The sequence below is a fragment of the Triticum urartu genome, chromosome 4, assembly GCF_003073215.2.
Source record: "Triticum urartu cultivar G1812 chromosome 4, Tu2.1, whole genome shotgun sequence".
NCBI lineage: Eukaryota > Viridiplantae > Streptophyta > Magnoliopsida > Poales > Poaceae > Triticum > Triticum urartu.
The window spans coordinates 31,956,971-31,975,078 of record NC_053025.1 but is presented as its reverse complement, the minus strand read 5'-3'; the positions used below and the strand labels follow the sequence as shown (position 1 = coordinate 31,975,078).

General features: G+C 46.7%; 1 protein-coding gene across 1 annotated transcript; it reads left to right on the top strand.

The window, feature by feature from the left end:
• Positions 1–15,949: 15,949 nt before the first annotated feature.
• On the top strand, positions 15,950–17,853 carry LOC125550456 (transcription factor MYB52-like). Its single transcript, XM_048713451.1, has 3 exons — positions 15,950–16,406; positions 16,828–17,265; positions 17,374–17,853. Exons 1-3 carry the CDS (start codon positions 16,292–16,294, stop codon positions 17,541–17,543), a joined length of 723 nt encoding a protein of 240 aa, XP_048569408.1. The 5' UTR covers positions 15,950–16,291; the 3' UTR covers positions 17,544–17,853.
• The last annotated feature ends 255 nt before the right edge of the window (positions 17,854–18,108 follow it).

Sequence of the window (18,108 nt, the reverse complement as noted above, 5' to 3'; positions counted from 1 at the left end):
GAAGGGACCATAGATAGGACACTTGCGCTCAGACACGGCAGATACAAGTTCAGACCACATGACATGAGAGATATCCAGGCTCTCTCCAGTGTTTGCTTCCTTCTCATGCTGACAGAAAAGGAGCATGTCCACGAGGTAGGAGTGAACCTGATCCAGATTCCCAATGCGAGGGAAGAGAGTCTCACGGAATATGCGATGAAGAATGTCCAGATACGGACACAGCTCGTAGGTCTTCTTCTCAGTGACAGGGTGAACCTTCACAGTGCAGTAGGGCCAAAGGGCTTGCTTGTGGGTGGAAGTAACATGGCGGTGAGGACGGAAACCGACAGGAGTCTCAAGCCCGTTATCCACCACATCAAGTAACTCCATGAACGCCCGCCACTTGACAGAAAGCCGCTTGCCATTGGTCATCCAAGTCAGAGTCCTGTCGCTATCTGTTCCAAGATGGACGGTGGCATAGAATTGAGCCAACAAATCCGCATCGAAATCCTTGTTGAACTGCATGATCCTGAGAATGTTCAGCTGAGTGCACATCTGAAAGGCTTCTCCAAAGTACTCTGGATCCTTCTCCATAGAATCAGTGTCAATGGAGCGAACATCAACATAGAGATTCTTCTTGGCCTTGATCACATCAAAGTAGATGGCAAACTGAAAACGGTTCCAGAATGGACGGTTGACCAAAGTGGGTTCTTGCTCCACCGTATAGGGGTTGCGGCGACGCTTCTCCCAAAACTCCTTGCTGATCATCTCAGTCACAGCCTTCCCTTTTGGCTTGTTGGCGGCTCGATTCGATTGCTGAGGAGGTGGAGGAACACTTGCAGTAGCACTTGCTGGAGGCGGTTGGGTGCTCGAGGAACCACCGGCAGGCTCTGAGGTCCGGTAGCGTTTGGAGGAGGCACGCCCGGGGTTGATACGGCGACCTTGCTGCTCGGAAATGTCATCACCTGGAGCCAAACACAACAAGACGCAAAACAACCAGAAGAAACGAGCATAAGCCAACAAACACAACAAAAAGATCAAGGTAAGCCAGGAGAATGATGGAAATTGGCATGCAGCGGTAGTACCGTGACCTGCCTGCGGTAGTACCACCCCAAGCGGTAGTACCGCCCCAAAGGGAGCGGTAGTACCGCTCTCGGTCAAGCGGTAGTACCGCTCCAAAGGGAGCGGTAGTACGGCTTGAGGCAGATAAACAGCAGTTTCATAGCACGAGGCGGTGAAACAGTGGTTTCCTACTACCGTGGACAGATCCGGCACTACCGGCCTACCAAATTCAAAAATAATCCTACCAAACATCAATCTAGATGATCTAGTTGCCTTCTCCAATCAACTCAAGCCTAGATTTAGCCAAAAATCTAGAGATGCAACCACCATTGCCCCTAAGCACAAGATCTAAAAGCAAGACCAAAAGAGAGAAGGAACGGGGGCAATACCGGCATCCATGGCAAGAGGACGAGGTGGGGATTGACTCCACCGAAGGAAATGGAGAGGAACGCCCCGGAGGAGGAGATCCACCGGAGCCCTTCCGCGGCGGAACGGTGCTGGAGAGAGGGAGAGGCACGAGGGGGCGAGCGAATGGGTATGGGGGAGAAGAAACCTCCCCCTGCCCCGATAAAAACCCCTGGCCCCGCCCCGCAGTGGTAGTACCGCGCTGGGGAGCGGTAGTACCGCTCACAAGCGGTAGTACCGCACTGGTGTGGTGGTAGTACCGCTTACCATGGTAGTACCGTCCATCACCAGCAGTAGTACCGCTTATCAGCGGTAGTACCGCTCGCCAGCAGCGGCAGTACCGCCCAGCACACCGCGGCAACTAGACTACATGGCTTAGCTAAAAAACAGAAAACCCGCAACGAAAAGCAAAAGAACACACCAGCAAGAGGCCAAGAAACCCCTCTTCAAGAGAGGGCGGTGGCCGAAGCCACCTATGTTTGAGTCAAGAGGTATGGCGCCGCGAAGATTTTAACCTTGGGCCCATGACCAAAACTCGTCTTTTAAGCACACGTGCCATCAACAATGGCTAAAGTGAAAGACTTGATCAATTTATGCATAATGGGGGGAGGGAGAGTTCATTGAGAGAACAACACTCCCCCTATGTCCATGCCTACACCTAAACTAGACAACAAATTGAGCGTGGTAGGGTGTGCACGGGTTCAAGCAACATTGCTCGAATCAATGATATTTAGCTCATGCCTTAACTCGCGAAATCTTGCTTCATCCAAGGGCTTCGTGAAAATATCTGCAAGGTTGTCATGAGTGTTGACATAGTTGAGCTCGATCTCTCCTCGCCTAATGTGATCCCGGATGAAGTGATACCGAATCTCAATATGCTTCGTCTTGAAGTGTTGCACCGAGTTGAGAGAAATCTTGATGGCACTTTCATTGTCACACCAAAGAGGCACTTTGTCACAAGTGACACCGTAATCCTTTAAAGTTTGCCTCATCCATAAGAGTTGTGCACAACAACTACCGGCCGCAACATACTCCGCTTCGGTGGACGAGAGAGACACACAACTTTGATTTTTGGAAGACCAACTTACCAACGAGCAACCAAGAAATTGGCATCCTCCGGAAGTGGACTTCCTATCCACTTTGTCTCCCGCCCAATCGGAATCTGAGTACCCTACAAGCTTGAAGTTTGATCCTCTTGGGTACCATAAGCCAAAGTTTGGGGTATGAGCCAAATATCGAAAGATTCGTTTGACGGCCACATAGTGACTTTCCTTAGGTGCGGCTTGAAACCGTGCACAAATTCCCACACTCAACATGATGTCCGGTCTAGATGCACAAAGGTAAAGCAAGGATCCAATCATGGAATGATATACCTTTTGATCCACCACTTTACCATTGGGATCTAGATCAAGTTGGCACTTGGTGGGCATTGGGGTGGAAGCCGGCTTGACGTCACTTAGCTTGAATCTCTTGAGCATGTCTTGAGTGTATTTGGATTGATTGATGGAGGTTCCTTCTCTTCTTTGCTTCACTTCGAACCCTAGAAAGAACTTCAACTCCCCCATGGAGGACATCTCGAACTTTGAGGTCATGAGAGCGGCAAATTCCTCATTGAAAGCTTTGTTAGGGGAACCAAAGATAATATCATCAACATATAATTGGCACACAAACAACTCCCATTTGACCTTCTTAGTAAAAAGAGTGGGGTCGATTATCCCAACTTCAAACCCACGGTCTTGTAACAACTCGGTAAGGTGGTCATACCACGCACGTGGGGCTTGTTTAAGGCCATAGAGTGCCTTATCGAGTTGATACACATGATCGGGAAAGAAGGGATCCTCGAACCCGAGGGGTTGCTTGACGTACACCAATTCATTAATGGGACCATTAAGAAAAGCACTCTTCACATCCATTTGATGTAACTTAAAGTTATGATGAGAAGAATATGCAATCAACATGCGAATGGATTCAAGACGAGCAACGGGAGCAAAGGTTTCACCGTAGTCGATACCCTCGACTTGGGAGTAGCCTTGTGCTACCAAACGAGCCTTATTGCGAATGATAATCCCATGGGCATCTTGCTTGTTCTTGAATATCCACTTGGTTCCAATGACATTGTGGTTCCCCGTTGGCCTTGGCACCAATATCCACACTTTGTTGCGCTCAAAGTTGTTGAGTTCTTCATGCATGGCATTGAGCCAATCCGGATCTTCGAGCGCCTCATAGACCTTGTGAGGTTCCACACAAGAGACAAACGCGTGATGCTCACAATAATTTGCTAATTGTCTACGAGTGCTTACCCCCTTTCTTAAGCTTCCAAGCATATTCGTCATGAGATGATCCTTGGTGGAGAGCTTGGAAGCAACTTTGGCGGCACGACGCTCTAATTCCTCCTCGTTGGTGAGTTGAGGAGCGGTTACTTGATCATCTTGAGCGTTGTCATGAACTTGTTCTTGGTCTTGAACTTGCTCGGGGGAGAGAACTTGACCTTGGGCATCACTTGGTGTGTCAACACCGTCTTGAGTATGATCTTGCCCTAGGTCTCGTTCATGAGGTTGAGGGCCTTCACTTTGTTCTTCGGAAGCGTGTGGGCCTTGGGTTGGTGATGGCTCCACTTGAGTGGAGCAATGTCCTTCTCCTTCGGCCACAAGGGGTTCCTCAATGGGTAGGATGAAACCAACACCCATTCTTCTTATGGCTTGAGGAGGAATTTCATCACCTACATCACAAGTGCCACTTTGCTCCACTTGGGAGCCGTTATTCTCATCAAACTCCACGTTACACGTCTCCTCAATAAGTCCCGTGGATTTATTAAGGACACGGTAAGCATGAGAGTTTGTAGCATAACCAACAAATATGCCCTCATAAGCTCTAGCCTCAAATTTAGACAACCGAACACCTTTCTTGAGAATGAAACACTTACACCCGAATACCCGGAAGTACTTGAGGTTGGGCTTGTTACCGGTGAGTATCTCATAAGGAGTCTTGTTCAAACCCTTGCGGAGGTAGAGCCGATTTGATGCATGACACGCGGTGTTGATGGCTTCGGCCCAAAAGTTGTACGGAGACTTGAACTCCGCCATCATGGTCCTTGCCGCATCCATCAACGTCCGGTTCTTCCTTTCCGCAACACCGTTTTTTTGAGGGGTGTATGGTGCGGAGTATTGATGCTTGATTCCCTCATCACTAAGAAATTCATCCAAGGTGTAGTTCTTGAACTCGGTGCCGTTGTCACTTCTTATTGTCAAGATCTTTGCATTGTGTTGACGTTGTGCTTCATTGGCAAAGTCAATGATGGTTTGTTGGGTCTTGCTCTTCCTCTTGAAGAAATACACCCACGTGTACCTTGAGTAGTCATCCACAATCACCAAGCAATACTTTATACCTCCAAGACTATCGAAGGATGGAGGCCCAAAGAGATCCATGTGAAGGAGCTCCAAAGGCCTCGTTGAATAAATGATAGTCGTGGGAGGGTGAGCCTTCTCATGTAGCTTTCCTTCGATACAGGCACTACAAGCACGATCTTTAGCAAAACTAACATTCGTTAGTCCACGGACATGGTCCCCCTTTAGGATACTTTGCAAAGATCTCATATTGACATGGGCTAAACGGCGATGCCAAAGCCATCCCACATCAACTTTAGCCATTAGGCATGTCGCGGTCTTAGTGGGTCGCTCTGAAAAGTTAATCACATATAGACCGTTCTCGACATGCCCAACAAAAGCTACTTTAAGAGTCTTGCTCCACAAGAGGGCCACAGTATCAATGTCAAAGAAAGTGGCAAAGCCCATGATTGCAAGTTGACGAACGGAAAGTAAATTGTATGCAAGGGACTCAACAAGCATGACCTTCTCGATCGTGAGATAATGAGAGATTACCACCTTGCCAAGTCCCAATACCTTAGAGGATGAGGCGTCACCCCACTCGACATTGGTGGGCATAGATGGAACTTTGTGCACGTCCACCACCAAGTCCTTGCTTCCGGTCATATGATTTGTAGCCCCGCTATCGAGCAACCATGATCCACCACCGGAAGCAAACACCTACAAGAGATCAATGCTTGGTTTTAGGTACCCATCTTGTAATGGGTCCTTTGATGTTAGTAACAAGGGTCTTAGGAACCCAAATAGACCATTCAATGTGCTCATGAAGAGAACCAACAAATTTGGCATAAACATGCCCATCACTAGCTCGGCATAACACATAAGAAGGATTAAAATCGCCGGATTTGTTGGGAGAGGGGACGTTGCCCTTCTTGACTTTGTTCTTCTTCTCCTCAGGGACACTCTCTCCCGCCCTCACAAAGGTTTGCATGAGGGGAGGAGGTCGTTTGGTCTTGTCATTCTTCTTCTTGTTCTTGGAGTCGGGGACGTACCCAACCCCTTCCTTCGCCACACCTCCCTTTTGGTTGATCAAGAGATCGTTGAGGTTCTTCTTGCCTTGTATGCACGTCGCAAGACCTCTCTCAAGTTGCGCCTTCAACTTAGCATTTTCTTCAACAAGATGCATATGCTCACAACACGGGTTAGTAGCATTTGCATTATCAACCAAAACCATATGAGGAAAAGTTGCTTTCTCCATAGTTAGCTTCACTTGGAGTTGATCATGAGACTCCTTGAGACTAGCGTGAGTACCCTTCAAGGCCTTGTGGGCCTTGTCAAGTATTTCAAACTCCTCTTTGAGTCTAGCAAGATCAACCCCAAGTTTGGCCTTCTCGGAATTTAGCACACGAGAGACAACGAGGGCATGATCATAATCTTTCTCTAACTTAGCATGATCAACGTTGTGTGACTCCTCAAGAGCCAAACGAAGACCACGCTCTTCCTCAAGAGCATTGGAAAGATCCGAAATCTCATCGGCATAGTCACGACTATGCCCTTCCATCTTCGAGATGGTGTCTTCGTGAGCCTCGATCATGTCATTGGCCTCACCAAGTTGTTCCAAGAGAGCAACAAAGTGCTTCTTGGATTTTTCCTTGAGTTTGCCCATAAAGGCCTCAAACTCGTTCGCCTCCACATTAGCTCCCTCAACTTCATTAATGCTATCTGATGGGGAAGGATGATTAATGATGGTAGTTTTGATGTTGGAGGTTACCTTGTTGGTGGCTTTAGCCATGAGGCACTTGGCGTTGATGCTCTCGTTGGGTGAGTCGAAGAGAGACACTCGTGATGTTGTTGCAATGGCGACGGAGGCCATGGCAACCGACTCATCATCTTCATCATCGTCATCATCCTCATTGTACTCTTCTTGCACAACCAAGGCCTTGGGAGGAGTCTTCTTGGTGAAGTTGTTCTTGTTGGGGAACGACTTGGCCTTGTCCTTTCGGATGAGTTTGCCACCATTGTCTTCCCTCTTCTCATACGGGCATTCCGCAACGAAATGACTCACGTTGCCGCAATTGTAGCAAGTCCTTACATGTTGCTTGCCCCTTGTGCCACTCGAGTTGTTTTTGCTAAAGTTGGGCCTCGAGTTTTTCTTGCTCCAAAATTGCCTTGAAGCAAGTGCCATGTGTTCATGATTTGCATACTTTGTATCTTCGGGGTTGCTCTCCTCCTCTTCCTCTTCTTCTTCTTCCACCGTGAGCTTGGCCTTCAAAGCAAGGTTAGGCTTCTTTGCCCGTTGAGAACGGAGCACCGCATTGTCGGCGGTCTTGTCCAAAATATTCATGGCCACAAACTCATCCAACACCTCGCTTGAGGTCAAAGTGTGGAAGTCCGGTCTTTGGCGGATGACGGAGGACATGGCCTTGTGGTAGGGCATCATTGCCTTGAGGAATTTGCGCTTGATCCAATTGTCATCCGTGTCCTTGCTCCCGTGATCTCGTAGTGAGACCGCGAGTTTGGTGACTCTCCGATAAAGCTCACGAGGTTCTTCATCTTCCTTCATTGCAAACTAATCGGCCTCATCTTGTACCACTTCATAGTTGGAGCGTTGAATGCTTGCGCTTCCCCGGTAGAGAGACACGACACAATGCCATGCATCTTTAGCCAAGGAGAAGGGACGAAGATGAGGTAGGTCTTCGGGTGGAATTGCATCTTGAATGATGAAGAGAGCATTCTCATTGAATTGATTGTCCGCGGCTTCTCGAGGAGTGAAGTTGCTTGTATCATGTGGGTAGAAACCTTCTTCAATGATTCTCCAAAGGTTAGTGTTCACATGATTTAAATGACGTTTAAAGCGGTAAACCCAAGAATCAAAATCCTCATTTTTCACAATCTTAGGAGGAGGACCGGCATGATTCAAATGAGTAGAAGGAACCGGTCCACCATAAACAAGTGGTGGTTCCACATGGGCAAAGATGCCGGTGCCATTCTTGCCACTAGAAGAAGGAGCCTTTTCACTACTAGCTTCCCCCTTGTCGGGGATAGCATCCGACACCTTGTTGGCGGGATCCCCCACTTTCAACGATGCGGTGGAGAGTTTAAGCCCCTCAAGAAATTTAGTAAACATGCTTTCAACTTCGGTCGTCATGGAGGTTTTCAATGTCTCCAAGGCTACATTGAACTCCTCATGAGAGACCGAAGTTCCCCCATCGCCCGTAGACGAGATAGGATTCACACCGGAGTGTTCCTCCGCTCCGTCTATGGTATCAACCATACTCTTTGGACGGTAAAGTCCTTAATAAAGAGACGAGGCTCTGATACCAATTGAAAGGATCGATATGGTTGACTAGAGGGGGGGGTGAATAGGCAACTAACAATTTTTAGCTTTTCTTTAGCAATTTAAACTTCGCATCAAAATAGGTTGTCTAGATATGCAACTAGATGAGCAACCTATATGATGCAACACGAATAGGAACACAAGCAAGCAAGATATATGAAACAAATAAGCTACACAAGTAAAGGCACGAGATAACCAAAAGTGGAGACGGTGGAGACGAGGATGTGTTGCCGAAGTTCCTTCCCTTTGAGAGGAAGTACGTCTCCATTGGAGCGGTGTGGAGGCACAATGCTCCCCAAGAAGCCACTAGGGCCACCGTAATCTCCTCACGCCCTCACACAATGCGAGATGCCGTGATTCCACTATTGGTGCCCTTGGAGGCGGCGACCAAACCTTTACAAACGAGGTTGGGGCAATCTCCACAACTCAATTGGAGGCTCCCAACGAGACCACGAAGCTTCACCACAATGGACTATGGCTTCGCGGTGACCTCAACCGTCTAGGATGCTCAAACACCCAAGAGTAACAAGATCCACAAGGGATTAGTGGGGGGAATCAAATATCTCTCGGTGGAAGTGTAGATCGGGGCCTTCTCAACCACTCCCGAGCAAATCAACAAGTTTGGTTGGCTAGGGAGTGAGATCGGGCGAAAATGGAGCTTGGAGCAATAATGGAGCTTTAATGGTGGAAGAGGTAACTCAAAGGAGGGGAAGAAGACACCCTTTTATAGTGGGTGGAACAATCCAACCGTTACCCCCCACTCAGCCCCGCAGAGAGCGGTACTACCGCGGAGGCAGGGCGGTACTACCGCTCATAAGCGGTACTACCGCTCCCCCTCAGCGGTACTGCCGCGCTAGAAGAGAAGGGGCTGGGGCTAGGACCCAGAGCGGTACTACCATGGAGGCAGGGCGGTACTACCGCTCACAAGCGGCACTACCGCCACTACTACCGCCGCTAGTACCGCAAAACCCGACACGAGAAAATGCGCCCTCGAGTCGAGGCGGTAGGAGCATGGAGCCGCAGCGGTACTGCGGCTGAGGCCATCAAGCGGTACTACCGCTCCGAGGAGCGGTACTACCGCTTAAGCCGTACTACCGCAGTACTGCAGCTAGTGCCGTAAGGCCCAGACACGAGAAAGAGCGCACTAGGGTCGAGGCGGTAGGAGCACGGAGCCGCAGTGGTACTGCAGCTGAGGCCATCAAGCGGTACTACCGCTCCGAGGAGCGGTACTGCCGCTTAGTGAGCCTCAGCGGTACTACCGCTGTGGCCTGCGGTACTACCGCTGGGTCCAGGAAAAGACACACAGGGAAGAAAAGAGAAGCTCCAGTGAGGCGGAAAGAAACGGTGGGTGTGAGAAGGACGTGTACGTGTTGATTCCACCCAACCCATACCGAAGCAGATCCCCTCTTGATAGAACGGTGACTACTACGAAACTTAGTCCACCAACAAAGTCACGAAAGAAGCTACACCGTCTTGAGTAGAGCGCTGAGGGGAAATAATCGTTTCGTGCCAAAAGATGAATATCTGAAAGAACTCAAAGCACCCGATTAGTCCGCAAATGCATTGTCATCAATCACCAAAACACCGTAGGGATAAATATGCCCTTACAGGAACACTTTGTGTGCTACCAAACGTCACAACGTAACTGGGTGATTCTAAAGGAGCTCTACAGGTGTCTCCAAAGGTACATGTTGGGTTGGCGTATTTCAAGATTAGGATTTGTCACTCCGATTGTCGGAGAGGTATCTCTGGGCCCTCTCGGTAATGCACATCACATAAGCCTTGCAAGCATTGCAACTAATGAGTTAGTTGTGAGATGATGTATTACGGAACGAGTAAAGAGACTTGCCGGTAACGAGATTGAACTAGGTATTAAGATACCGACGATCGAATCTCGAGCAAGTAACATACCGATGACAAAGGGAACAACGTATGTTGTTATGCGGTCTGACCGATAAAGATCTTCGTAGAATATGTGGGAGCCAATATGAGCATCCAGGTTCCGGTATTGGTTATTGACTAGAGACGTGTCTCGGTCATGTCTACATTGTTCTCGAACCCGTAGGGTCCGCACGCTTAAGGTTTCAATGACAGTTATATTATGAGTTTATGAGTTTTGATGTACCGAAGGAGTTCGGAGTCCCAGATGAGATCGGGGACATGACGAGGAGTCTCAAAATGGTCAAGACGTAAAGATCGATATATTGGACGACTATATTCGGACATCGGAAAGGTTCCGAGTGATTCGGGTATTTTTTGGAGTACCGGAGAGTTACGGGAATATGTATTGGGCCTTATTGGGCCATACGGGAAAGAAGAAAAAGGGCCTCAAGGGTGGCCGCACCCCTCCCCTTGGTCTGGTCCGAATTGGACTAGGGAAGGGGGGGCGCCCCCTTCCTTCCTTCTCCTTTTCCCTTCCTCTTTTCCTATTCCATATGGGAGGTGGAATCCTACTAGGACTCGGGAGTCCTAGTAGGACTCCACACTTGGCGCGCCCCCTCCTAGGGCCGGCCTCCTCCTCCCTTGCTCCTTTATATACGGGGGCAAGGGGGCACCTCTAGACACAAGTCGATCCACGTGATCATATTCTTAGCCGTGTGCGGTGCCCCCTTCCACCATAATCCTCGATAATATTGTAGCGGTGCTTAGGCGAAGCCCTGCGACGGTAGAACATCAAGATCGTCACCACGCCGTCGTGCTGACGGAACTCTTCCCCGACACTTTGCTGGATCGGAGTCCGGGGATCGTCATCGAGCTGAACGTGTGCTAAAACTCGGAGGTGTCGTAGTTTCGGTGCTTGATCGGTCGGGCCGTGAAGACGTACGACTACATCAACCGCGTTGTGCTAACGCTTCCGCTGTCGGTCTACAAGGGTACGTAGATCACACTCTCCCCTCTCGTTGCTATGCATCACCATGATCTTGCGTGTGCGTAGGAAATTTTTTGAAATTACTACGTTCCCCAACAAGTTCGACGTCAGTGAGTGGCGGAGCATCTTCCCCGACTGCAACGAGGACGGCACCGACCCAGACACATGTCTCACCGAGTGTGGCCTGTCGAGGAAGGATTGGCTCAACCTCCACTACAGCTGATGAAGATGTCTATTTTTGTGTGGTTTAAGTTTGAATATATGTTTAATGTTCGGTTGTCAAGCCTATCTATGTTGAACTTATGTTTAAATGCATGCAAAGTTTGGTTGAAATTAGGCTGAATTTATGCAAATTACGTTTTACTCCACTAAGTTTAGAGGATCGCTTAGAACCGATTAAAACTTAGTGGAGTATAAATACTCCACTAAGATTTACTCGGCCGGATACTCCGCTATCTTTTAAGGGATCGGTTAGAAATGCCCTAACGTATACTGAAAAAGGCTTTCGTCCCGCTTTACATATAAAGCAACGATCAACAACAACCCGGTACAAACACACGCCATCACAACACACACCCACACATACACCCAAGGCAGGATACATAGGCGTTGAGCGCAGCAACACCATCCCGAACACTACAAGAGCAGCAGGAGTCCTCGACCGTGAACACGCCACCGCGAAGAGATGAAGCCGCATACCACGAACCGTGGGCTAGCTCGAAGCCACGGGCTCTGCCCCTGAGCAGCACTCTACCATCCTCAGGGCCGCCGCCCCGACATCTAAGACCTTGACACCACCTCACCCGAGACCCACCGCTACCCCAATCAACTACCTCAATGGCCTAACATATAGAAAAGAGAGAAAAAAAAAGGGTGAGAAGATATTTGTCTTGCACACGCAGGCATGGATTATATCAAAACTCGAACCACATCTGTCCATCTTCCGTGGCTTACATCCATGTCAGTTGTCACTTTAGGTTAGCTTAACTAAGTCCTACTCCGTGCATGCGTGCTGAGATCACGGCGTTCAAGGATGGTAGTAGGCAGGAAAACCCCGGCGGGCCGTACGTGAAACCAACACCGGTTCAGCTAAGCTGCTCAGCAAGCCGGGTGGTGGGTGATTACTAGGTCGCCTCACCCCTGATACCTTATCGAACAAGATTCCTTGGTTATATAAAATGGCGAAATCGTCTACGGCACTCACGTCACTTCTGCACCGTTAGTCCCTCCTTTTTCTCCACCGAAACGCCGTTAAGTACGTACTCATCTTCTCTATCATGTGTGCGTTCAAACGAATTTGTACTCTCTCAAATGCTTGAATAAAATCTCTCTCCGTGTGAGAAGAAAAATAATCAAGGAGCGCTTATGTTCTCCGTGACGTCTCGATCAGTAAAGACATGCACACGTTAGGATGTGCTCAATAGTCCAATTAAAGTCCAAAAGTACCATCTCGTTCGACATCGGGTACGGTACGAAATCGCTGCGGTTGGATCGAAATGTTCAAACGAGAAAGACTTGGCACAGCAAAGTGTCAGACTGAAAGCTAGTTAACGACACAACGCCCAACATACTCTTCTATAAAAAGAACGTGTACAACATGCCACCCTTCGAAAAGTAATTAGTTCAGTGTGCGTGTATATATGTCAATTCCAGCTGCCACTAGTCGAAGACAAAGATGCATACCAGCAGCAAGTTGAGGTTTTTTTTTAACGTTTCTTAAGCTGATCGGTGTTTGTTGCTTAAAATCTAAGGAGTTTTATCTGCGCCATGCATACGGAACAGAGTTAGGCCAACGGTTGAGGCTGACATCTAGCTCGCTAGAACTCTTGTGATGCATCTTACCTGCAATAGAAGCACCGCACAAGCACAAGCTGCCTATCTAGCGGCTCCTCTTTTGTTGACCATCAAAGCAATCCACGGCAGGAAGGAACGAATTTATGTGAACTTCTGGCAGGTAGTTGCTGTTACCGTGATACAAACTCGTTATCGTAGGAATGTTTCATATAGTTGTCAAGGCTCCATCACCCAAGTTTTAAAAGTCCATCTTAAAAAAGATGGCTATGTTCTATATAGGAAAAGCTAAAAAGAAAAAGCAATAAAGATAGAGACATAACAATAACCTCTTTTATGTTCCAAATTACTAATACACTCTTACTAAAATGTTTGTACTTTTTGGAACTTCATGCGTGTGTTCTTCAATCTATACACACAATTTGCATGTTCATGCTTTTAGAAATACGGAGTATAAAAAATGCGAACACAAGGATACTAGCATCCGGAGTCAACATCTTAAAAGATGGCTATGTTCTATATAGGAAAAGCTAAAAAGAAAAAGCAATAAAGATAGAGACATAACAATAACCTCTTTTATGTTCCAAATTACTAATACACTCTTACTAAAATGTTTGTACTTTTTGGAACTTCATGCGTGTGTTCTTCAATCTATACACACAATTTGCATGTTCATGCTTTTAGAAATACGGAGTATAAAAAATGCGAACACAAGGATACTAGCATCCGGAGTCAACATCTTAAAAGATGGCTATGTTCTATATAGGAAAAGCTAAAAAGAAAAAGCAATAAAGATAGAGACATAACAATAACCTCTTTTATGTTCCAAATTACTAATACACTCTTACTAAAATGTTTGTACTTTTTGGAACTTCATGCGTGTGTTCTTCAATCTATACACACAATTTGCATGTTCATGCTTTTAGAAATACGGAGTATAAAAAATGCGAACACAAGGATACTAGCATCCGGAGTCAACATCTTAAAAGATGGCTATGTTCTATATAGGAAAAGCTAAAAAGAAAAAGCAATAAAGATAGAGACATAACAATAACCTCTTTTATGTTCCAAATTACTAATACACTCTTACTAAAATGTTTGTACTTTTTGGAACTTCATGCGTGTGTTCTTCAATCTATACACACAATTTGCATGTTCATGCTTTTAGAAATACGGAGTATAAAAAATGCGAACACAAGGATACTAGCATCCGGAGTCAACATCTTAAAAGAAATGAGAGCCTTGGGGAGCCCCATCAGGACTCGAACCCACGCGGGCAAGGCATGGACATGCTTCTCAAGCCACTCGAACTATGCTCTGTTCTCGCTTTTAGAGATATACATTCCAAGAATGTTTCTCTTCTACTTGTGCATGGCTAGTACATGTATTTGCCAATCTATAACTAATGAAATCACAGTGTTGACACATATCACTATAGGAAAATCTGTCTTTGCCTAGTGTTCGGCCATTTGCCGAGTATATTTTTCATGGGCACTCGACAAAGAGTCCGCTTTGTACCAACTGAAAAACACCGAGATCCTGCCAAAATACACATACCATACACTAACTAGTATTAATCTGATATATAGAGAATATTGTTTCGTCCAATAGCCAAATTTGATTATCTTGAAACATAACATAAAGTTGCGCCGCCGAAAGAGCTGTTCCAAATTAAGTCGCACAAACGGAATTACAAACATTTCCGCACACTGAAAACAACAAATTAGTAGTGCTAAGCAGCAACTGAAGTACGTAGCATGCGTGTAGAGTAGTGAGTTGACATAATTATGCATGCTTAGCAATGCAACCGAATAGAGAATTGCATTGATTGGCCAGGTAGGTCTGAGGCGCCCAACGGCACAGGAAAACCCGTAACAATTAACTTGCTGGCTCTTTGTTCCCAATTAACAAGCAGAAACAAAGTCTTCCCCATAAATAATTCTGAGTAGTAGTACGGTTGATTTGTTTATACTTAATTAGTGTTCTTGTTCATTAACTATACTGCCTATTTTAGGCAAGCAGAAGATCAAACAAGTCGTACTGTAATGGAGTATACGTACAGATCAACTAGCCAGCATGTTGATCTGTTTATACTCTACTTAATACTTAATTAGTGTTCTTGTTCATTAATGCCCATGCATGCAATATTGCACTAGCCCTGAGAATGAAAGCATTGTATGGTATAGCAATGAAAAGACAAGAAGTAGTGACCAGGACGATTAATTAGTCGGCTTGGAGCTAATTGCTATCTAAAAGGAAGAGAAAAGGAGGTTATTCAGCTGACCGGCGAACGCAGCAGAACCTATTTTAAGGTATGTTACTGTTGTAGTTAGGTGCGGCGTACATTTGGGGAAGGAGAGTGACGGGTTGGTTCTAAGTAGACGTTGTAGGTTTGAAACATCAGAGGGATGTTGAGACCTGAACAACAGAATTCCCCCCACCAAGCAACCCTGCAGCTAGCGGCATCTTTCTGCCCCCAAAATCCCCAAAAAACATTAGGTGCACCAAGTGCAGAATTTTCCTTGCACACCAAGACCGGCTCACCGGTCTGTGAAAGACAGTAACAAATGATCTCTCTGAAAGGCACATATGTAATATAGTGATCCAACCTGCAGGCTTAATTAATTATTGCACCAGCTTAATTAATTACAAGATAAGCACAAGCTAGCTAGCACAGAATAACATTGGTTTGGCCAAACTGATTTGTTAAGTAATAAAAAATCACAACAGAATTTGTTGTAATTATTAGTTGTAACTCTCAAATCAACTGTTGCTATAATATAAGCCACCGGTTGCCGCAAATGTCATAGTAGTAAGTTGTTGGCATTTGTCCATGACACGTCACACATGCTTGGGGACACAAACACACACAAGAAAACACAAACAGTGAGCTTAAATGGTTTCTTTTCCGTATGTTGTTTGTTGAGCAAATGTAACTGGTGGCGAGACACTGCAGATTAGTTCGTTGATCTTGTGGACCTAGCTAGCTCTAGCTATAGATAGCATGTAACTAACATTTTCTATTCCCCTCTCGCGAAGCTTAACGTACAAAACCACCCGTTAGCGCACACGTAGCATCAAACTAACTCCGGTGTAACCATCTCCCAACTCGCTATCTTCTCCCTCACTAACCGATCAACAATAACGAGAGCTCGCTGGGGTTGGCCAGTTAGACAGAGAGAGAAACTGCCTGCTCATCACTTTCCCTTGGCCCCCTCTCCCCACCTTTCTATCTATCTATATATCCCCCACCTCTTATCTTTCTCTTGCCTCTTCTCATCCTGCCGATCTTTGTCTCTTCTCTTCCCTTCTCTCTCTTTGCATCTTGTTCATCTCTCTCCAGTGGCCCTCGAATCGATCGATCTTGGTCTTAAACTAGCTTTAGTTAGTTAGTTCATTCTTTTGCTGCTGTTTATGTGCAGCTAGCTTTTCAAATCTAATTATATATTTAAGAGATAGCTAGCTAGAGGGATCCATAGAGGTTAGAGAGATTTGTTGCTTATTTGGGCGATCGATCGAGGGAGGATGTGCACCAGAGGCCACTGGAGGCCGTCGGAGGACGAGAGGCTCAAGGAGCTCGTCGCGCGGTACGGGCCGCACAACTGGAACGCCATCGCCGAGAAGCTCCAGGGCCGATCAGGTACGAGACATGCATGTATGCATGCATGATCATCAACCGATCATCTGTGGAATTAATGAATCTCTCTTATTGGCTAATTAGGTGTACTTTGTGTTCCGTTAAGGCGCAATCCGGTTCCGTTAAGCTTATCTGACTTTTGGGGGATTTCTTGTTAATTAGTCCACGAGAGAATTTCGATTTGTTAGGGTGTCATGCTCACCTTGATGTGCATATGGCATCTCTATCACTTGTGGAGCAATTTTATCTACTAGCTTGCTAGCCACTTAGAGAGTTAATTTTACCTTTCTTGGTTCCTAATTCATCTATCGCGCACAAGCTATCTATCCATGGTGTCGTTGCAAGCACATCGCCTAAGCTTCTTAGATGATTAATTAACGAGAAAACCCATGGAAAATGACCTGTTGTGTCTGTGATTTCTCAGGGAAGAGCTGCAGGCTGAGGTGGTTCAACCAGCTGGACCCGAGGATCAACCGGAGCCCCTTCTCGGAGGAGGAGGAGGAGCTGCTCCTGGCCTCGCACCGCGTCCATGGCAACCGGTGGGCCGTCATCGCGAGGCTCTTCCCGGGCCGCACCGACAACGCCGTCAAGAACCACTGGCATGTGATCATGGCGCGCCGGTGCAGGGAGCGGATGAGGCTGTCGTCCAACAGACGTGCCACGCCCGCCGCCGCCTCCACCACCACCGCCGGTGCCGAGAAAGACGAGAGCCCTAAGAACACCACGGGCGGCGAGAAGCCGAGACTTCCGGAGACGAATACCATGGCCGCCTTGCTCCACAAGTACCGCAGAGAATTTGCTGCCCCCTTCGCGATCAGCCATCACAGTAGCAAGGAGGGTTACTGCTCATCCACGAATGAAGGTGAAATGATTGATCCATTGCATGCATGCAGGGTTCTAGTATACAGAGCGTTCTCCCATCAGTTTAGCTTGTATGTCTGGAATGAGTCAATTAGGGTTTGTTTTGCAGATACGAATAGATCGGTGGAGTTCTACGATTTCCTCCAGGTGAACGTGAGCTCGAGCGACACCAAGTGCGGCTCGAGCATCGAGGAGAACCGGGACGACGACGACGATCAGCAAGCCGAAGGGCAGGTGTCGCTCATAGATTTCATGGAGGTTGGGACTTCTCGTCAGTGATTTATCTTATCTATATGTGTTATGGGTCAGTATTTAACTAGGGGTGGTGCATCCAAAGCAGCTTGTAATGCTTTGTGAGGAGGCCGGGCCATGCTACATCTGTAGCAATCTAACACCAAATATACTTATAGAGGAAGCTAAGCGAAATGCAAAAGTATATATATGACATGTACATTTAATTTATTGATGTACGCACACATGCATGTATATGCCCGTCCATGCAGAGTTCTTCGTGAGATATGGAGAACGAGGCTTTTCTCTCATCATTTGTAAATTTAATTAATAATAAACATTTTTTGTTCTCATTTAATATGTTTAATTATTGGTTATTATGGGGTTTTAATCAGTCATGGGATGTTTTTTTATGTTTTAATAAGTCATTTAATCTGTTTGATTATTGGTTATTATGGGTTTTTAATCAGTCATGAGATAGTTTTTCCCCTAGGACCTTCCACTGTCAAAGATAACAGAATAGTCCCCTTGTATATTGTACCCGCGAGTCCATCAGAGATTATTATTTTTTGATAAAGAGAGCCCCCTCTCCGCTTTCCATATATCAGAACCA

Coding starts and splice junctions, on each gene's coding strand:
- LOC125550456 (XM_048713451.1), top strand. CDS start 16,292: ATGTGCACCAGAGGCCACTGGAGGCCGTCGGAGGACGAGAGGCTCAAG. Junction 16,407..16,827: donor GAAGCTCCAGGGCCGATCAG/GTACGAGACATG, acceptor GTGATTTCTCAG/GGAAGAGCTGCAGGCTGAGG. Junction 17,266..17,373: donor CTGCTCATCCACGAATGAAG/GTGAAATGATTG, acceptor TTTGTTTTGCAG/ATACGAATAGATCGGTGGAG.